We start from the raw sequence: 21,441 nt of genomic DNA on the forward strand, positions 1-21,441 counted from the left end.
ATGACCTATCAGACAAGAAGACTGTGTCATTTTTGGGCAGGAGAAGGAAACAGTTCCATCGCAATTCAAACAGCACAAGGATAAAATATAGATTTTGATTGTCCTTTCCTTAGCTAGCAGGCTACTTGGTTCATGGAGGATGACAACAGAATTGTACTAGTCGTTGATTTGATTCAGGGGTGAAGGGAATAGTTATTTCATAAGTCAAATTTATCAAAAAGAAAAAAAATATTTGCCCAAGTAAAGTGAAATAATTCCGGAATGCTATATTAGCTTGTTTGTAAACTATCGGGCTACTTCCTGGTTCTTGGATGATGAAGTAAGACAGTAAGACCGTACCATTTTTGATTCTGGGGTGGAAACATTCCACTAAGAGCATTGGGTAGCCCCCCTCATTGGGAATAACCTTTGGAATCAGACTGAAATTTGTAACCTAAATCCAAAGTGGTTTATTTCAACTCTGACCTTTGGCTAATTATAATAGCCTTTTTCCTGTCATGTGCAGAATGGCAGCAGAAAGCATATCCTCTCCCCCCTCCCCCTGCTGAGAGGATGAATGACACCCGGACCTTTTTACCCATGCTTTGGGGGGAAATAGTGATGGCTGCACAGTAACATGTATTGTACGTTTAGTATGGGCAAAGTAGTAAATGTGACTGATCAAGTTTTAGAGATTTAAAAATTGACACTTTTAAGGGTGAGTCTCTAAAGTCTGGATGGGGGATATTTTTCTTATGCAATGAAAAGTGGAAGTAATACAAATAAAATCACAAAAGCAACACAAGGATATAAGAATACATTTTTACTGACTCATATACAAACTTTTAGTATACCTTCATTAATATCGGGGGGATAATCTGTACATAAAACAGCAAGGACGATAGAAATAAAACACATTTTCCAGCATTTTACAGTCATATGGAAGAGAAGGTGTCATGTTTTGTGAGGATATGGTTTAATGTTACCCCGAACACGGGTGTGCTCCCCAACTCCCTCTAACTAGTGTAAAGGTACTGCGTTCAACCCAAACAGGAGACGTAACAAAATAAAAGCACCAAACAGGAAATAATGGCAGAAGAAGAAAGTCAAAACAGTTATGCGGAACATGATATAAGGCAAGTTAACCATATGAAGGGTTGTGTTATTTCCTTCTTAATTTTTCAAATATATTAGTCATGTAAGTTGTGTAAACCCTCATGACAAAAACAACTGGTTTTCAATTTTATACACTATTTGTCCACCAGATGGCGCAACCTTTTCCCATTCAAAGCATGCAGCAAAAGTTGTCACCTCATACTCTTTTCTGTAAGTGTGTCTTACATGTATCAATATTTGGCTTTTGTACAAGTCAGTTGTTTTGAATTTGACACTATTTCAGGGCCTAATAATTAAAAAAACAAACAAATATTACTATTTTTTGCGTTTTCCCGAGTTGGCTTTCAGCACCGTTGGGTTTTGTCACCTTATTTTTGTTGCCGAACATGGTAAATAATGCAATGCGGTGACCTTTTACAGGTTAGAAGTCACGGTCCCAGCCGGAGAACTCCTCATCTGCCTTGGTCTGATCCTGAGGGAAGCGATCGAAATTGATGTAGCAGGGGCCCTAAAGTGGGAAACGTAAGATGGATTTAACCCTCAAAGCGTAACCATCTTCACGTGAAGGTGTGAACGCGCGGCGAAATGGATTGACTGGCCTTTCGTATGAGGCGAACAGTGGGAGCGTCGATTTGAGCCATACGCAGCTTGTGCCAGTTCATGTTACTAAACCACCTGCAGGGAGAAGATGGAGGCACGTTGCCAGATGTACGTCCAAAGACTTCTGCACTGATTCTTACCGATGATGTCGGACGTCTTTAATGCCGTTTTTGGTGTTTCCTAACCTCTGACCTGGCCGTGGTCTGCAAGCAAAAACGTAAATAATGTAAATATTCTATCATATTTATTTAAATGTTCCATCATGCAATATTCAGCATCTTCTTGTCACCTGCAGAGCTTACTAATGATGGACTTGGCTGCTTCACTTAAGTATGGAGGATAATTCAGAACCGCATCCAGAATCTTGGCATATATCTTTTGTGGCTCTGAGCTCGAAAAGGGAGGGCTAATTATTAAGAAAAAAAGAAATATGAACCCACCAAAGAAGTATGTTTCTTTGCTGCCACCTTGTGGTTGATACATGACGGACAGTAATTATGATGCATAATATTTGCTTCATCCTTACCTTCCCACCAGGAGCTCGTAAATGAGAATGCCAAGCGACCAAAAGTCAACAGCAAAGTCATGTCCCTGATTCTTGATGATCTCCGGCGCCATGTATTCAGGAGTACCAACAAAAGAGTACGTCTTCTCCCCACGCACCAACTCTTTGGCAAAACCAAAGTCCACCTGCATGGTCACGATATGGTATGGTACAGCTTTGTATAGAACACTATGCAAATGTATGGTTCTGAAATGGACATGAACTCACCAGTTTGACATAGCCACGTACGTCTAACATCAGGTTCTCCGGCTTCAGGTCTCGGTACATGATGTTCTTCTTATGGAGGTAGGCGTAGGCCTCCACCACGCATGAGGTGCAGAAGATGGCAATCTGCTCGTCAAAACGCCCTCTGATCATCACACATGAGGTCTTATATTATGTTATGTTATGCTACGTTAGACATTACATCAGTTAGCATAGCAGTGCAATTATGCTATGCTTGTGTTTTCTGCTCACACTTCTTTAAGTTTGGTCCAGATTTCTCCACCGCCACAAAACTCCATCACCATGTAGATGTAACGTGTGTCCTTGAAGGCTGCATGAAGTCTGCAAAAAAACACCCGACAATAACACAACATGAAGCTGGCAGTGTGTGTGTGTGTGTTACCTGACAATGAAGTCGCACTGGACGGCCTTAAGGATCTTCTTCTCAAACAACATGTGCTCCTCTTGCCTCTTGGCAACAATGTGCTTCTTGCTGACTCTCTTTATGGCGTAATATCTCCCATGATTCAATGTGGTCATCTTCCAATCACAACAAACGGTTATCAAACTACAAGCGGTTGACAGAAGCTGAAATAAAAGAATGAAGAACATCAGGCACCAGTTCTACACGACCAAAGCCTCCTACTCCGAGGGTGACCGGATCTCCTTGATAGCGACCCTCCTGGTACAGGACAGGAACCAGGTCCTTAAACCTCAGGGTGGAGCTGGGACTATCATACACAGACATGGAGAGTCACATGACATGATGTGAGAGCATCTCTTCCGATGCTGCTCACCTTGACTTTACTGGAGCTTGTGCCTCCTGGAGCATCTTGGAGCTGGTGGTAAAAAAAAAAAAAAAAAGATCTTATTAAACTGTCCTCACCAAATGGAGAGAAGTGATATCGCTGTGCGTACTCATCAAACAGCTCCAAGTGCTCCACTGGGATCGTCTCTTCAAACACCCTGAAGGAGATCATTTATTGACTTCAAATGATGACGGCAGGAAAATACAGCAAAAGTATTTGGACATTTGGATGGGGTCAGATGTCTCAAACCTGCGTCCAAATACCAAAACGGTGTTTCAGATATCATCACGTGGACTCACTCCTTGTCGATGGAGAAGCATGTCACCGGGCCGTCAGCGGCGCAGGTGGCTGTTCTTAACACTTCACTGGATCCGCGTAAGGAAAATAAAAGGTTGGATATTTAATTGCGGTGTCACATTATGAACGCAATACAGACAGTGGAAGTCTGAAATATTATCTAGAAGCCATCCATGCCTGTTTCCATGACAACATCAAAGCCTAGTGCTAATGATATTCCACCTTAGTCAATCCTCCAATTCATACTCATGTACAGTAAATCACTTTGGGCTGCATACTAAAATTATCATTTTTTTTTATTTTGTAAAAAGCCAAACAAACAAAAAAAATCCTGGGTTTTATTATTATTGATTTTTTTCATCATTTTTGTGTGAAACTGATGCAAAAAGCAGCCTAAAAGGGGGCTAGCAGTAGCCCTAGTTTCATCCTCAGGCGTGTGAGTCATCACCATGGTTACCGTATGAGGGCCTGTTCCCCGAAATGCTCCCCCTTCCCCATCCTACGAATCTGTTTCTGATGCCCGTTCACGTTCTTAGTCACCAGGACCTGAGGGAAGAAACAAAAACACAGCCATGAATGAGAAGAGGGTGGATACACACAAACAAGCATATATTACATATGTTACGTACTATTTTACATATATTACATATATCACACCTCTCCTTTCAGGATAATGTAGAACGTGTTGCCTTCCGCTCCTTCTCGAACGATGACATCTTTGTCCTGGTACTTCACCTGTGAAAACAGGCTGTCATGTGTCAAAAGGGCCCTTTTTTATCATTTAATGTACATTTGATCTACTTGATCTATATAGGGCAAGGAAACAAAACCTGGAAAATGAACATCACTTCTTGTCAATCAATGAAGAAAGGCATTTATATTAATTCGGGATGTCCCATATTGGCTTTTTTGCCAAAAAACGGTATGTCGATATTGTCCATTCTCAATTTCCAACACCGATATCTCTCCGGTAGTGGAATGAACACATATGTGTTGTATACAGCATTTTTTAATATTGGTTTTCATGAACGGGGAAAAAAAAAATGATACCGATATCAACTGATATTGCATTTTTATGCAGATAATTATCAGACATACCTAATAATAATATAATAAATATATAATAATAATAATTATTATCATTATTGTTATTATTATTATTAGCATCAATCATTAATATTATATGATAAATCAATGCATAAATCAAACATTTACATCCAAACAGAAGTGTCCAAACATTCTGAACTGCAGACCACAAACAAAATGGATGCAGGGGGGCCTCTCTGATATTTTGATGTATTTTAACATTTTGTTAAAAGGCAAAAAAAAATTATTAATGTATTTATGGTATTAATTATTAGCACAAACAGTTCAATTTTTTCTCTTAACATTTTATCTTTTTGCCTTATTTTCGCTGTTTTTTTGTTTGTTTAATTTTATTTCTAATATGTGCACAATAATCTGGGAGCCCTCATATGGCCTTTGAGCTGCACTTTGAACACCCCTGCATTAAAATGTAAAAATAATGCATAAATTAAAATTTTCCACTTTAATATAAATGTAGTTAGAATGTTGTGTTCTCGTGTTAAACCATGCCAAAGTTTCAGAAGTGACCCCTTTAAGAAGTTTGGGATGACTCGACTCAGTATGTGAGCCGGACTTCCTTACATGAGCATGCCCAGGTACAAGCTGTACAACAGGATGGAATAGGTGCAGATTCTGGAAGATCTAGAAAGCTTTCTGTGCTGGTTATCTTGTATAGCTGCTCTATTTTACTCCATTGAAAAAGCAGGAGAGCAATGAAAGAAAGTGAAAGAAAGGCACACACCTCTTCCATGGAGTCAATGATTTTGGACAGCTGGACGTCATTCAGGTCCTTCAGAGTACGAGACCTTAAGACGGTGTAAAAAAAAAAAAAACAATGGGATGTGAAATAGGGAGTTGTGTTTACTCCACTGAAATATAAGACAGGGGTGGGCAGATGGATCCAAAGTAGTATCAGTATAGCCACAATTGTAGCATTGGAGGAAAATTGCACTCCAGAACACACGTACACAAATACTTAATGGTGTTATATTTGTAAATAAATTATTTTGATATATTTTAGCTATCATAAAAACAACAAATATTTGTATCAAAGTATCAAAAGTATCAAAGTGGTTTTCTCACTTTTTTTAGTGGGGAACTGAAAATGTCCTGAAACATACCTATGTTGTGCTGCTGATTACTAAAGAACGGAAAAGACTGTTTTCTGATGAAAGGCGGGAGTCTAATCTTTTTTTGGTAGGTTAAATGTTCCAATATTCAAACATCGTGTGCCTTGAAAGATCAGCCAAAATTGTACAAAATGGCCGGTACTGACAGGATTGTTTTTTGAAAAATGGCTGGAAAAAGTGAGTTGATTATGATGGAACAAATCCCAAATTCAGAGGTATCTTGATTTTTGTTATGACTTAGTTCCAATTCAATTTTTTTACATTAAAAAATCAATACCAAAATGTTGCGTAACGCCCACCCCCACATTTATGCTGGTTCTCTCACTTTTTTTTAGTGGGGAACAAAAATTTTCCTGAAACTTACTCATGTTCTACTGCTGATTACTAAAGAATGTTAAAAGGTAGGATCAAACTTTTTTTTCAGATGAAACGTGGGTGTCTAATCTTTCTTTTGGTAGGTTAAATGTTCCAATATTCCAATACTGTGCGCCTTGAAAGATCAGCCAAAATCATCCAAAATGGCTGGTACAGAAGGTGAGGATTAAGACCCACGTTTATGCTGGTTCTCTCACTTTTTTTTGTTGTTTTTTTTTAGTGAGGAACAAAAATTTTCCTGAAACTTACTCATGTTGTACTGCGGATTACTGAAGAATGTTAAAAGGTAGGACCAAACTTTTTTTTCAGATGAAACGTGGGTGTCTAATCTTTCTTTTGGTAGGTTAAATGTTCCAATATTCCAATACTGTGCGCCTTGAAAGATCAGCCAAATCATCCAAAATGGCTGGTACAGAAGGTGAGGATTAAGACCCACGTTTATGCTGGTTCTCTCACTTTTTTGGGTTTTTTTTTTTAGTGAGGAACAAAAATTTTCCTGAAACTTACTCATGTTCTACTGCGGATTACTGAAGAATGTTAAAAGGTAGGATCAAACTTTTTTTTCCAGATGAAACGTGGGTGTCTAATCTTTCTTTTGGTAGGTTAAATGTTCCAATATTCCAATACTGTGCGCCTTGAAAGATCAGCCAAAATCAGCCAAAATGGCTGATACAGAAGGTGAGGATTAAGACCCACGTTTATGCTGGTTCTCTCACTTTTTTTTTTTTTTTAGTGAGGAACAAAAATTTTCCTGAAACTTACTCATGTTCTACTGCGGATTACTAAAGAATGTTAAAAAGTAGGACCAAACTTTTTTTTTTCAGATGAAAGATGGAAGTCTAATCGTTCTTTTGGTAGGTTAAATGTTCCAATATTGCAATACCGTGCGCCTTGAAAGATCAGCCAAAATCATTCAAAATGGCTGGTACAGAAGGTGAGGATTCAGACCCACGTTTATGCTGGTTCTCTCACTTTTTTTTTTAGTGGGGAACTAAAATTTTCCTGAAACTTACTCATGTTCAACTGCGGATTACTAAAGAATGTTAAAAGTAGGACCAAACTCAAAATCGTCTAAAATGGCCGGTACAGAAGGTGAGGATTAAGACCCACGTTTTCAAGAATCCCATGAGCTGCTCTCGTTTCTTCTTGGATTTGTTGGTGATGATGGTCCTGTAGGTCTGTCTCTCCATGCACCACAAACGCACTTCCGTCTTGGCTGCAATCAAACACACGCCACATTGAAAAATGAGCAAAGATGTTTACTCTTATTCCACGCTGCTTTTATTCATGGTTATATACTGTAAGTCATGCCATGATGATTTATGAATACAAATGACCGCCAAAGGCTTAAATCATCAATCATTCACATTCTTGCCCGCTATGCAAACTAAACTCACAACATTATCACTCATGAGATGCACCAGCCAGGCACGTCTATTCATCCATACAGCAGACAAGTCACCTTTCACTGTGGCTGTTCGTTTGCAGTTGTAAAGGATGGCCAGCTCTCCAAAGACGTCACCGCTGGTTAGAGTCCGCAGGTTGCGACCTGACTGTGTGACAAGGAGCTCGCCGGCTATTGAAGGGCAAAGGTTACAAGGTTACATTATCATATACAGACACAATGTTAAAAAATACAGTCACCTGCGACTATGTACATGCTGTCCCCTTCACAGCCTTCTTGGATGACTTCAGAACCACGGCTGATGTTGCTCGTCTCCAGAAGATCCACCATCATGGCTATTTGTTCGTCGTCCAGGCGACTCAGGAAGTCATTTTTCTGGATGGCTTTGACAATCAAACTGGTCTCACTGGAAAAGGGAGAGAAACAAGACAGACATGTATTATTTTATTTAACATATATTATATTGACGAGTGGTTAGCGTGCAGGCCTCACAGCTGGGAGACCCGAGTTCAATTCCACCCTCAGCCATCTCTGTGTGGAGTTTGCATGTTCTCTATGTTAACATGCTAGGTTAATTGGCAACTCCAAATTGTCCATAAGTATGAATGTGAGTGTGAATGGTTGTTTGTCTATATGTGCCCTGTGATTGGCTGGCGACCAGTCCAGGGTGTAACCCGCCTCTCGCCCAAAGACAGCTGGGATAGGCTCCAGCACCCCCGCGACCCTCGTGAGGATAAGCGGTAGAAAATGAATGAATATTATATTGAGATAAATAAGTACTTCAATGAAAACCAAAGAAAACCAAAAGCTGCTTCTTTTCTTCTTCCGTCCTAATAATACCTCAGCATTTACTAATATTTACACATGTGAAGGGCTTTCCAATACCAACTATAGTAATACTACAAGTACAAGTACTACAATGGTAGGCAACATCGAACGTACAGTGTATACCAGCAATGGTAATTGACTTCTAATTTGTTTTTATAGTTTAACCCTGATTTCCCCACATAGGGTGTTCACTAGGTTATGAAAAAAACTAAACAAATTTAAATAAATTTAAATGCTGAGATTTTATTATTTGTTATTTAATTTACATTTTTTTAATTAAAATTTAAAAATTAAATAAAATATTATTTTATTTTTGTGATTATTTGTATTTGATGTATATTCACAAACTGCCACCTGGGTGTTTTTAAGATGACTCAATTAATATAGTAAATCAGGTTTAAAAAATTAATTATTTGTTCATTAATTTCAACATTTTCAAAATATGTTAATTTAATTATAAAAAAATTTGTTCTGCACATTGAGCACATTTAGCACATCTAGCACCCTTAGCATCCGCCTATATTGCCTAATGATGGCCACAATATTGGGGTTACTGGGCTGACCTGACAGTTTTCTTCACCCTGGACTTCCTGATATCCACCGTCTCTGGGATTGGTTCGGATGCGATGACAGCAGCGCGACTCTTCCTAAACTCTGTTTGGACCTCATTGCTGTCCTGTGGCGGGAACTCTGCCAGGCATAAATCATTTGTGAAGCGTTAGCGACCGAGTGAATGTCACCGACACACGGTGTATTTCTCACCGAGGTTGTGATATTGACCGTGGAGCTCCTGTAGAAGTTTCTCTTTCTCCTGCAGACGTTGCTCTGTGAAGACAAGTTGGTGGATGACTGGTGGACGTGCACGGGTGCATGGATGTCACCTGCTGTGCTACACACCCAAGTCTTTGTTTTGCCTCTGCAGCTCCTGGTTGATGAGACACTGTTTCTCCAGCTGCTGCCTGAGCTCCTCCATTTGTTTCTCCATCACTGCATGGGGAAGAAGATGTGAGAAGACCTCTTTGAAAGGTGGTTCTGGAAGAAGAATTCTTAATTGTGCAGCACTAATGTGTGATAATAATTACCAGACCTTTGTTTGCACACATGCAACTTTATCTGTTAGGATCTTCATTTTTAACCCGCTTGCATGAATTACTGGCGCTTGGATGCACAATCGAATCCAAACATATTGAACAAACACACACCGCTGATACAATGGAGCTGGACAGTGAAACTCTGCACTGGACGATAACCACACACATCACGTGAGGCGCCATGATTACGACTGCCTCGCCCTGTATATTGCTCTCAGGTTAGTGTTAAAGACACAGTCAGGAACAGTTGTGCCAGGGTTAACACAACATGAGAGGTTGTCCTGGCTGGTCTGATATTATTCACGGGTCCTCGTGGCAAAGACAGAGATGCCACTGCTCCTTACGACAAGCCGGTGTGCTAATAACATGATTTTATAGATGTAAACAAATCCTACATAGTGTGTTTTTAAAGCAGGGGTGTCCAAACCTAGTCCAGAGAGGGCCATATACTGAAAAACGAAAGGATGCAAAGGGTCATGTTCTTATTTTGTAAAGCATGCTATGAAATTATATTATATAAGTTATATAAGGATTTCATGGAAATATTCAAAATATTTTTCCTATTTTAATTTTCCAAATGCTTTCTTGTTAAATGATAACACATTCCCTAACCTAATTTTCCTGAAATTACAATTTTATTTGTTGTTTTGTTTGTTTCTCATAATATTATGACTTTTTTCCCCTTTAATATTTTGACTCTATGCTATAAAAATGACATTATCCCACTCCACCCCAAATATTCCAAAATTATTCTTGTAAAATTTTTTTCAGAATATTTTGACCCCCCAAATTACAAAATTTCCCTCATAATATGACATTTAGCTGCACGGTGGTCGAGTGGTTAGCACGCAGACCTCGTAGCTAGGAGACCAGAGTTCAATTCCACCCTCGGCTATCTCTGTGTGGAGTTTGCATGTTCTCTCCGGGTACTCCGGTTTCCTCCCACATTCCAAAAACATGCTAGGTTAATTGGCCACTCCAAATTGTCCATAGGTATGAATGTGAGTGTGAATGGTTGTTTGTCTATATGTGCCCTGTGATTGGCTGGTGACCAGTCCAGGGTGTACCCTGCCTCTCGCCCAAAGACAGCTGGGATAGGCTCTAGCACCCCCCACGACCCTCGTGAGGACAAGCGGTAGAAAATGAATATAATATTATTCTCATTAAAAGTTTTCCTGTTAAATGACACACAAATGTCTCCCAGGCCTCACTTTGGACACCGCTGATTTAAAACATTCTCAACATTAACATGAAGAACACGAGTGTTTATGATTAACATGAACATTTTACACTGATCATTATGACTTCAAGAAAGGAGGTCACTCTGACCCTAAGATGGCGTGTACACACACACACACACACACACACACACACACATCAAGCATGGCTGCACATGAGGCCAGTTCCTAAGTGTTGTATGTACTTGCTCACATAAATAAAACGGCAGCTCTGTCACATAAGACCTAAGTAATAACCTTACTGGTGAAAAGTTAATGAAGAAAGCTAGTACTGTATGTACAGTACTTTCTCCTCCACTGCCATTACTTCCTCATACAACCATCTACTACTGCAACTCTCGAACATTTGGGGCTATTTATTTCTGTTATTAGGGCGCTGGTCATCATTAGTAACATTATTTCTATTGGGCAAGGTGGTGGTTATCATTAATAACTGGCTGGAGGAGCAATTGTCTTGCTTATATGACACTTTGGGCGGATTATTTAGTGTCTTTCTACTTATTTCTATTGTACCTGGTGGAGGTTATCATGAGTAATAATAACTGGCAGGGGGAAGGGGGCAATTAATGATACAGTATGATTTGTCTATACTGATTTGAGTATAGACAATTTGAAGTCAAGTTGACTTTTGTCTTTGTGGCTTATTTTTGATCGTTTTTATTTATTTCTACTATGCAAGGTGGTTATCATCAATAACTGGCAGGAGGAGCCCATTAATAATGTAGGGGCTCATGCATTAACGATCGTACATATAGTGTCAGGGACTTTTATGGATTATTTTGAGGTTTTTATTGGCTTTTTTGATGCAAAGCGGTGATTATCATTAATAACTGGTGGGCGGAACAATGGCATTACTTGTATGACTCATCTATGATATTAATATTAGTAAAAGCACATGAGGAAGTGGCACTCACCTGTGGGTCGTTTGTGAGATCAGGAGAAAGTACGAGGGGCCGGCCACCTCATAGAGGCCGCATTGGTTTAGTCGAAGTTTTGTAAGACCTTCTTCCACTTTCTTCACGTGTGCCGCTGCGACACCTTCTCAGCCGACATGCCTCGTCTTCTGCTTTTTATCTGTTTCCCTTTGGCTCGCTCGCTCTCTCTTTTCTTCTTTCTCCCAGTCTCTCTTCCTGTCAATCTCAGCAGCTCTGGTGTTGAATCATTTACCATAACCTGAGGCTCCTCCCATTATCTCTCCAGGTGGGGGGACGAAGAGGAGGATGATGCACTGGTGAGAAAACTCAAAAGGGTGACTGTAACAATGCATGCGTGTGTACAAGGCCACCGGTAGCAGTACTTTTGTCTTTGTAAAACAACAACTAGGATGGATACAGCAAGCAGGATTATACTCAATTATGTTTTAGTTAAAACAATGCAAATACAACTCACTTTCATTGCTTGATGGCAACAATGGAACAGTCATAACACCTCAAAATCATGATGGTATAACCCATCTGATCCATGCACCAGCAGGTCGCCTGCTATCCCTTCTTAACATACTAATATGAAACCCTCATAGAACCAAAGACATCACTCCACTCTGCAGGGTCATTAAATGTATCTAAATGAGGCTAAAGGGTTAGAGTTGTGACAGAGGGCGTGGGCTTTTTTATTGTTTATGGTTAATTATTGATACGCGGCGTGGTTAATCAGCGACACCCGTGACCCTCACGGTGAGATAAAAAGACCTCCGAAAGTGGAAGGCTGTGACGGGCCATGCGTGCACTACAGCCTATTTTCCGTTTGCGGTGTCATGGTGATAGAGTGTATTTATCCAAATTCACTGCAGACAATGGAAGTCATGGAATATGGAGGTCAACCGATGGCATTTTATGACAGGCGCATAATACTGTACTGCCATATAGTACAGTAGGTGAAAAGCTATGTGTTTTGACATCACAGTTAAACACGTAACCTGAAATGCATCATTGCAGACAACCACAATGTAACCTGATGACATCCGGGGGTTTAAAAATGCATTCCAATAAACTATAAACATGGCATACTGGCGCCATCTAGTGGTGGAGTTGGGGAATCACTGTTGTCTTTCAGTTTTATAGGAGTGTATACAAACTCCTCCCTAGTACTAGTACTACATGGTCATTTTTTAAACATTTTTACTGTATATTGCACAGCACAGCAGCAATGTTATCAATGTGCTGTCCTATACATTATGGCTGTTTTATATGACTATACAATGCTATGTCTTACGCGCTATGGCTGTTTTATATGACTATATGATGCTGTCTTATACACTATGGCTGTTTTATATGACAATATGATGCTATGTCTTATACGCTATGGCTGTTTTAGATGACTATATGATGCTGTCTTATACACTATGGCTGTTTTATATGACTATATGATGCTGTCTTATACACTATGGCTGTTTTATATGACGATATGATGCTATGCCTTATACACTATGGCTGTTTAATAAGACAATATGATGCTATGTCTTATACGCTATGGCTGTTTTATATGACTATATGATGCTGTCTTATACACTATGGCTGTTTTATATGACTATATGATGCTGTCTTATACACTATGGCTGTTTTATATGATGATATGATGCTATGTACTATACACTATGGATGTTTTATATGACTATATGATGCTATGTCTTATACGCTATGGCTGTTTTATATGACTATATGATGCTGTCTTATACACTATGGCTGTTTTATATGACTATATGATGCTATGTCTTACACACTATGGCTGTTTTATATGACTATATGATGCTGTCTTATACACTATGGCTGTTTTATATGACAATATGATGCTATGTCTTATACGCTATGGCTGTTTTAGATGACTATATGATGCTGTCTTATACACTATGGCTGTTTTATATGACTATATGATGCTGTCTTATACACTATGGCTGTTTTATATGACTATATGATGCTATGTCTTACACACTATGGCTGTTTTATATGAGTATACAATGCTATGTCTTATACACTATGGCTGTTTTATATGACGATATGATGCTATGTCTTATACGCTATGGCTGTTTTATATGACTATATGATGCTATGTCTTATATGCTATGGCTGTTTTATATGACTATACGATGCTATGTCTTATACACTATGGCTGTTTTAGATGACTATATGATGCTGTCTTATACACTATGGCTGTTTTACATGACTATATGATGCTGTCTTATACGGTATGGCTGTTTTACATGACTATATGATGCTATGTCTTATATGCTAGGGCTGTTTTATATGACTATATGATGCTGTCTTATACACTATGGCTGTTTTATATGACTATATGATGCTATGTCTTATATGCTATGGCTGTTTTATATGACTATATGATGCTGTCTTATACACTATGGCTGTTTTATATGACTATATGATGCTATGTCTTATATGCTATGGCTGTTTTATATGACTATATGATGCTGTCTTATACACTATGGCTGTTTTATATGACTATATGATGCTATGTCTTATATGCTATGGCTGTTTTATATGACTATATGATGCTGTCTTATGCACTATGGCTGTTTTATATGACTATATGATGCTATGTCTTATACACTATGGACGTGTTAGTCTATATAAGAGGATGTGTTTATGCTATAGCATATGATGATGCTAGAGAAGGTTTATTGGACCTCCTTGCCCAACAAGAGTGAGTGAAAGTGTCCCAAAAAGGAACGGTTCCTTTGAGTTTGTGTAAATTGCAACAGGGCTACACAGCAAGAAAAAAAGGAAGGAAAATGAGTTGTGTGTCATTATTCCCTGTGTGTGTAAAAGCTGCCACACGCTGTGGACGTGCAGGAAGCCAGAAGGTACTGTAAGTACTTGTATCATCTTCATTTTGTGTTGGTTCAATTGCTCTCTTTTGGCTTTATTTACATTCTTTGTGTATTATTTAAACTCCAATGTAATATGTGGAGTGTACGCCTGTGTGTGAAGTGCAACATAGAAGAGACAGCCGTGCATGACAGTTGACCACACGTCATTGGGACTGTGGTGATGTGGTTTTTCAGTGCATTGACAAGGGGTGGGGGGGGGGGTTACATATGTATGCGCTCAGGAAGCTGAGCTCATTGTTAGGAAATCAGATGCATCGTGATTGGTTACATGGGTCTGGGGCTGGAATCCCCGTGAAGTCTAAAATGCTTTTACCGTCACTGCTCATGCGGCGGGGCTAACAGCGGCGCCCACCATGTATTCTCGAATATGAGGCCACAGTCACCGCTAAGCACGTAGCGCCTTATTCATTATGCTTCACATAACTAACCTCTTCCTCTCTTCCAGGTAGAAAATAGCAATAATAACTAATAGCTAGTGCTGGAGCCTATCCCAGCTGTCTTCGGGCGAGAGGCGGGGTACACCCTGGGCTGCTCGCCAGCCAATCACAGGGCGCATATAGACAAACAACCATTCACACTCACATTCATACCTATGGACAATATGGAGTCGCCAATTAACCTAGCATGTTTTTGGAATGTGGGAGGAAACCGGAGTACCCGGAGAAAACCCACGCATGCACGGGGAGAACATGCAAACTCCACACAGAGATGGCCGAGGGTGGGATTGAACCCTGGTCTCCTAGCTGTGAGGTCTGCGCGCTAACCACTAGTCCGCCGTGCCGCCCTCAGTCAGCATTTTCTTTCACTAAAAATGAAAGTAACTGAGGGTACATGTAACAGAACGACGGCTGTTTGCTTAAGAGGCGTTCAGGAGCCAGTGACAGAGGAAGTAAAAACCCCCATCAGAAGGTCCACCGATGGACTTAAGTTTGCTTCAAGCTCTCGAGAGGGAGAGGATCCTGGAAGTGCTTCGCAGAGACAAACTGTTGCGTACCAAAGAGGAAGATAGGATCAGGTGAGCTTTCTCCTCGGGTTAAATTATTACGATCATTTTGCTGATGTCGGTAACTTTATTAAAAACAGGAAAATGAAGCTACAGCTGCACGAGCTTCGAATGAAAGGCACTGGGAGTTATGCCAAGGCGTACGGCGAGAGGATGTGCGCTCGCTGCTACAGGCGGCTGGGAAAGTGGTGTAACACCGGCGCAGTCTGCCGTGGATGCAGCCATCGCATCTGCAGCAAGTGCCGCGTATGCACGGGGGAGGCTCGCTGGAATTGCACCATCTGCTACGCCGACAGGTAGACAAGCACTCTTGGTGTATGCAACTGTTTAAATCTGTTCAATATTCCGTGATTTTACACCATTGTAAACAGGGAGTTGAAGATCCGGTCTGGAGAGTGGTTTTTACATGAAAAGACTAAGAAATACCCAACTATCAAAGGTTTGTTTGCTCATATGTTGAAGCACTAAGTTCATGGCTGAAACTGAATTAAACCCCAATAAGCTTTCAACTCTTTCATGTAAACATTATTAGCTTTATTTCCATAACAGTTTAGTGCTACTTTATTTTCCCAACTTAGCATTTTCTCCATATGGCGTCATTCTCCTAACATTACAACCTTTATTTTCTTGACTTTATGACCTTTTCTCATAACGGTACCCGTTTATTTTTGGTAACATTACAACTTTTATTTCCCTAAACTGATTTCCCATTCTGGTCCAACTGTATTTTTATTCTTGTAACAAACTTCATTTCCTAACTTTATGACTTTTTTCTCATTGTAGTATGATTGCATTTTTTAATATTCCAACTTTTTCCTCTTAGTTGTAAGACTTTATTCTAGTAATATTTAATTTTTTTTTCCCCACTAAAAAAAACTAATTTTTAGTAGGGCTAAAATAAAAACAGTAAAATTGTAGGGCTAAAAATAGTGGTACAACTGTGTTCAAGTCATATTGACTTGACTCCGCTAAAACGTTTCACTAACAATGATACAACTTGTATTCTCAAAACATTACACCTCAGTTTTACTCAGGATTATTTTCATAACATGAAGCCATTTTTCACTAAAAATATTACTTTCTTCCTCTTAATATTACACCGTTTTCTTGTAATATTACAACCTTTTCACTGTAGATACAACATTTGTGATATTTTGACTTTATTCTCGTTACATCATAACTTTTTTTCTACTACTACTGACTTTTTATCTATTTGTAGTATGATTCTTTATAACAGAATGATTGTTTTCCCGGAAAAAAAAGTGACTATTTTCTTCCTAGACAAATACGAGACGGTTGGAGAGAAACTATTGAAGACCTATAATGTGCTGAGGTATGTTTAATACTCATACTTGTACATGTGTGTGACGTACTGATACCGTACTCTATTTATAACAGTCACATATCAATCGTACCACCGACTCCGCCTCCGCACTCTGATTTTCACTTTCTGAGCCGCTCTGGGGTAAAGTACATGCCATTTATATATGTTGATGTATATAGTACATACATTTGTAATTGTTTTCTTTAAACAGGACAAAAGCAGTGATTTCTCTAAGTCGATGGAGGATTTTATGTTTTCTCTCACCAGCAATATTAGAAGTAAGTTGGTGTTACTTCCTAATGATACCATCATATGAATATAGAGGCCAATATTTCATCACAGCTAACAGCAATGTTGCGCAAAAGCCTGTGCAAGCGCTCCCCTTCTAACTTGCCTTCTCTTTTCTAGAGATTTCCACATCTCTAAATGATATTGGAGAGGACTTGCTGAACGTGGACAGTGGTAAACATTTGCACTACAGCACACAGAAGAGTCTGTCCGACACCGAAATCAACAAATCTGTCAAAGTAAGTTGCTCATACGTGCATGACCAGTGGACCAGCCAGAACACCTCTTTCCGACCGGTAGCAGCTAGCATCGTTGCACCTCGAATTTGCAAGGACAGTTGTAAAACATTGTCATACTCGTACATTGAGAGATTCTAACTCAGAGATTTTAAAAAATCCTAATATTAAATTGTGAATAAAATCATAACATGCGTACCATTACGACAAAAAAAACACACAAAAAAGTCACTAAACCTTGAGACATTGTTGAACTGCAATGTTTAACCAACATTGAAACAACATTATAGAATGGTTGTATTCGTAAATTGAGACAACTTTGAAGGGCAACGTTTAATTAATAGTGCACTGCAATGTTGAAATAACGGAAACTGAGACAACGTTGAAGGGCAACTCTTAAATAACGGTGCACTGCAACGTTGAAACGTTATGAAAAGTTGTATACGTAAATTGAGACAACGTTGAAAAGGCAACATTTAATCAGTGGTGCACTGCAACGTTGAAACAACGTAAATTGAGATGACCTTTGAAGGGCAACGATTAATTAACGGTGTACTGCAACGTTGAAACGTTACGAAAAGTTGTATTCGTAAATTGAGACAACGATGACGGGCAACATTTAATTAATGGTGCACTGCAATGTTGAAACGTTATGAAAAGTTGTATTCGTAAATTGAGACAACATTGGAGGGCAACATTTAATTAATGGTGCACGGCAATGTTGAAACAACGTAAATTGAGACGACCTTTGAAGGGCAAGGTGCACTGCAACGTTGAAACGTTACGAAAAGTTGTATTCGTAAATTGAGACAACGATGACGGGCAACATTTAATTAATGGTGCACTGCAATGTTGAAACGTGATGAAAAGTTGTATACGTAAATTGAGACAACGTTGAAAGGCAACATTTAATCAATGGTGCACTGCGACGTTGAAACAAAATAAATTGCGACGACCTTTGAAGGGCAACGGTTAATTAACGGTGCACTGCAATGTTGAAACGTTATGAAAAGTTGTATTCGTAAATTGAGACAACATTGGAGGGCAACATTTAATTAATGGTGCACTGCAATGTTTAAACAACATAAATTGAGACAACCTTTGAAGGGCAACGGTTCATTAACGGTGCACTGCAACGTTGAAATTTTACGAAAAGTTGTATTCATAAATTTAGACAACGTTAAACGGCAACCGTTAATTAATGGTGCACTTCAACATTGAAACGTTACGAATAGTTGTATTCATAAATTGAGACAATGTTGAAGGGCAACGTTTAATTAACGGGGCACTGCAACATATTTGTTTTATTGGGTTACGCTAACGTAAACAAGGAATTTAGCTCCTAATTTAGCTACACACCTATACTGCTGGGTCCATTAATGAATTCATGTTTGAAAAACCGCATTGTAGCGAGTGACGACTATATGCGTTGTTCTCATCAGCTGTACCACGGCCCCAGTCTTCCGAACTTGTTCAAGAAAAGAAACGACAGCGACCAAGAGGGTTCCTCCACGGGTGCGGAAGAAGAAAGCTCCATCAGCTCAGACAACTCTGATGGAAAGCAAGTGAGTATCTAAAAAAACAAAACAAACATGACTGTCCTTTCTGGTTGTTTGCATCTAATATAAGCTATGTTTTGTTTTGCCTCCGACAGCGGCCTAACAGCAGCATCACTGAGTGCAGTGTCTTTGAAGGCATCATTTGTACAAGCGGAGAGCTGGAGCTAGCTCTGGCCTACCACTCCGACACCTCCTGTCTGGAGATCACAGTGGGAGCCTGTAGGAATCTCCCCTATGGAGACAGGAAGTGTCACCCGTAAGGATGACGCACGCTGTGTTCATAGAGTATGACTTCAATGCACATGTACATGTATGTTCGTGTGCAGGTATGTCAAACTCTACGTCATGCCACCCAAGAGCAACAAGCTCAAGACAGCAATCAAGAGGAACACCACTCATCCTGTTTATAATCAACTTTTTCAAGTAAGTCTAAAATCACATAAAACCTAAAAAACGCCAGAAATATACGTCCTTATTTTGCAAAGTGGACTTTTGAATTCTTCACACTTGTCAACAGTATCAAATAGAGCGCCACATGTTGACCGGAAAACGACTACAGGCTTCCGTGTGGCATTCAGGAACCCTTCACAGAAAGGTTTTTCTCGGCGAGGTCCTCATCCCATTGGATGGATGGAAATTTGAGGACAAAAACCTTGAGCGCTTCAACTGGTACCCCCTGGGTCCAGAGGTAGACGCGCACTTCCTGTTTAGACCTGAATTTACTTACAATTCATGCTCAGTTCGTCTGTGAAATACAAACGGTGGCCCCCTGTTTCTGCAGCAAACAGACTTTCCAGAGGAGGGCGCTGTGGATCTGCATGGAGGAGAGCGACTGCGCAGATTTCAGTCCAGCTTCAACAGGCAGAGTAAGCACACAAATATTGCAGCTTTCTTCTTACAGGTTCTGTACATTTAATTTTTTACTATTATGACTAATTATATAACATTTACACTTCATTCACATTATAGTACGACTTTCTTCCCTCACCTAATTGTCCTAAAATTACACTTTATTTTGTTTTGTTTATACACATAATATTAGGACTTAAGCATATTTTTTTATTTAATATTTCAACTTTGCTACATAATGACATTTTTTTCATGAGAAATTACAAGTTTATTCTCATTAAATTGCCATTTTTTCCCTCTTAATATTTTGACTTTTTCTCATAAAACAGCAGTTTATTACACTATTTGTACATTTTCGTCTCAGAATTGTGACTTTTTCCAGCCATTTTTTGCTGTTGTTTTCCTCATAAAATTTGTTTCTCAAAACTACTACTAAAATGTTATTTATTATGCATTTATTACGTATTATTATACTAGGACATTAATCACATATTATGACTTTTTCTTCTTTAATGACAACTTTTCTTTAATATTTTGACTTTATTCTTCATTTTTGCTGTAGCTTTTTGGAGGGGGAAGTTTCCTTCTTTTATTTTATTTTTACAATGTGCCTAGGGCCAATAAAAAAAAACAGTTGCAGGCCACAAATGGCCCCTTGGCCACACTTTGGACACTCCTGCCTTAATGAATCAAGGTAGTATACACTATACTATACACGCTACCATATTATATTTGACGCTGATACATAGAAAAATTATCATTAAAATTAAGAGAAATGTCTAATAGAAAAACTGAAAGTAGCCAAAACAATATATAAGATAAATATGTAAACTAATAACATTTAAAGTATGAAGATAAACACGAACTCGACAGTACAAATAGACTCCATTGTGGTGATGGGATGGGTGTATGTCCGTGTGTGGCCTGCAGGGTGTGTTAGGTGTGCTCTGGTGTGTGTGTGTGTGTCTGTCTATCTTGTGGGTTTTTTTATTAACCAAAGCAAAGCAAACCGGGTGTGTTTATAAGCCTATTTTTATCCGTGTCTGTGTTTGTGTTTAGGTGTCTGATTGTAGACAATGAAAGTCCAGACGGGCATTGGTGAGGCCGCCTAAAATCACTTCTACACTTGGGACACTTTCAACGTAACACAAGTACTTTTTCATCCCCTGTACAACTGTATTCTGTACTTTAACTTGAGTGGTCTTTCCACCTCTGATGTATGCACTCCGGCCACAATTAGACTGTTTTCCATGATTTGTTCCACACACTAATGATGATCACATATTTTATTGGCAAAAATGTGTGTTCAAATACAAAGATGGGTTTTTTTTTCTGTTCCAGTATTCGCTGTTCTTGTTCAACTGTTACGGTCCGAGCCAGGTTGGTGACCTTGGTGTTAAATTCAAATACTTCATAAAACATTCACCTCAAGGAGGCCCTTTTTTTGAGAGCTTCACGACGACAACACTGTCAACTAAATAGCAACGTAAACGATATGATTGAATGGCATGTTGTTGGATGATGAACATTTAAAATAACCACAGCACAATCATTGACAATTCAAAGCAGGGAACATATCTTTTCACCGTATAGATACATATATAGACAGTAGATCCCC

General features: G+C 39.2%; 2 protein-coding genes across 5 annotated transcripts; one reads left to right on the forward strand and one right to left on the reverse strand.

The window, feature by feature from the left end:
- Positions 1-724: 724 nt before the first annotated feature.
- Positions 725-12,868, reverse strand: prkg3 (protein kinase cGMP-dependent 3). 4 transcript variants are annotated; one of them, XR_013630401.1, is made up of 23 exons: positions 11,638-12,868; positions 9,292-9,381; positions 9,157-9,219; positions 8,958-9,084; positions 7,806-7,972; positions 7,624-7,737; positions 7,272-7,377; positions 5,399-5,462; positions 4,228-4,305; positions 4,028-4,116; positions 3,573-3,638; positions 3,383-3,430; positions 3,262-3,303; positions 3,084-3,195; positions 2,868-3,004; positions 2,717-2,806; positions 2,468-2,609; positions 2,222-2,385; positions 1,985-2,101; positions 1,836-1,898; positions 1,695-1,770; positions 1,291-1,603; positions 725-1,254 (listed from the first exon to the last, which is right to left on the reverse strand). XR_013630401.1 is itself a non-coding variant. In XM_058056350.2 (22 exons), the coding sequence occupies exons 2-22, from the start codon at positions 9,377-9,379 to the stop codon at positions 1,517-1,519; spliced, it is 2,040 nt and encodes a 679-aa protein (XP_057912333.2). In that variant the 5' UTR covers positions 9,380-9,381; positions 11,638-12,868; the 3' UTR covers positions 725-1,516. The 4 variants fall into 4 exon arrangements, 2 of the variants coding, with proteins under 2 accessions (XP_057912333.2, XP_078655262.1); XM_058056350.2 differs by having other exon boundaries at positions 725-1,603; XM_078799136.1 differs by lacking the exon at positions 11,638-12,868 and having other exon boundaries at positions 725-1,603; positions 9,292-9,524.
- A 2,524-nt stretch (positions 12,869-15,392) lies between these two features.
- Positions 15,393-21,437, forward strand: sytl3 (synaptotagmin-like 3). The gene is made up of 13 exons (XM_058056618.2): positions 15,393-15,579; positions 15,648-15,863; positions 15,939-16,006; positions 16,849-16,900; positions 16,966-17,032; positions 17,103-17,169; positions 17,300-17,418; positions 18,858-18,980; positions 19,070-19,230; positions 19,301-19,397; positions 19,492-19,662; positions 19,756-19,840; positions 20,883-21,437. Exons 1-13 carry the CDS (start codon positions 15,482-15,484, stop codon positions 20,888-20,890), a joined length of 1,332 nt encoding a protein of 443 aa, XP_057912601.2. The 5' UTR covers positions 15,393-15,481; the 3' UTR covers positions 20,891-21,437.
- The last annotated feature ends 4 nt before the right edge of the window (positions 21,438-21,441 follow it).

Source organism: Doryrhamphus excisus, linkage group LG19 (assembly GCF_037039965.1).
Source record: "Doryrhamphus excisus strain RoL-2023G ecotype Guam linkage group LG19, RoL_Dexc_Guam_v1.1, whole genome shotgun sequence".
Taxonomy (NCBI): Eukaryota; Metazoa; Chordata; class Actinopteri; order Syngnathiformes; family Syngnathidae; genus Doryrhamphus; species Doryrhamphus excisus.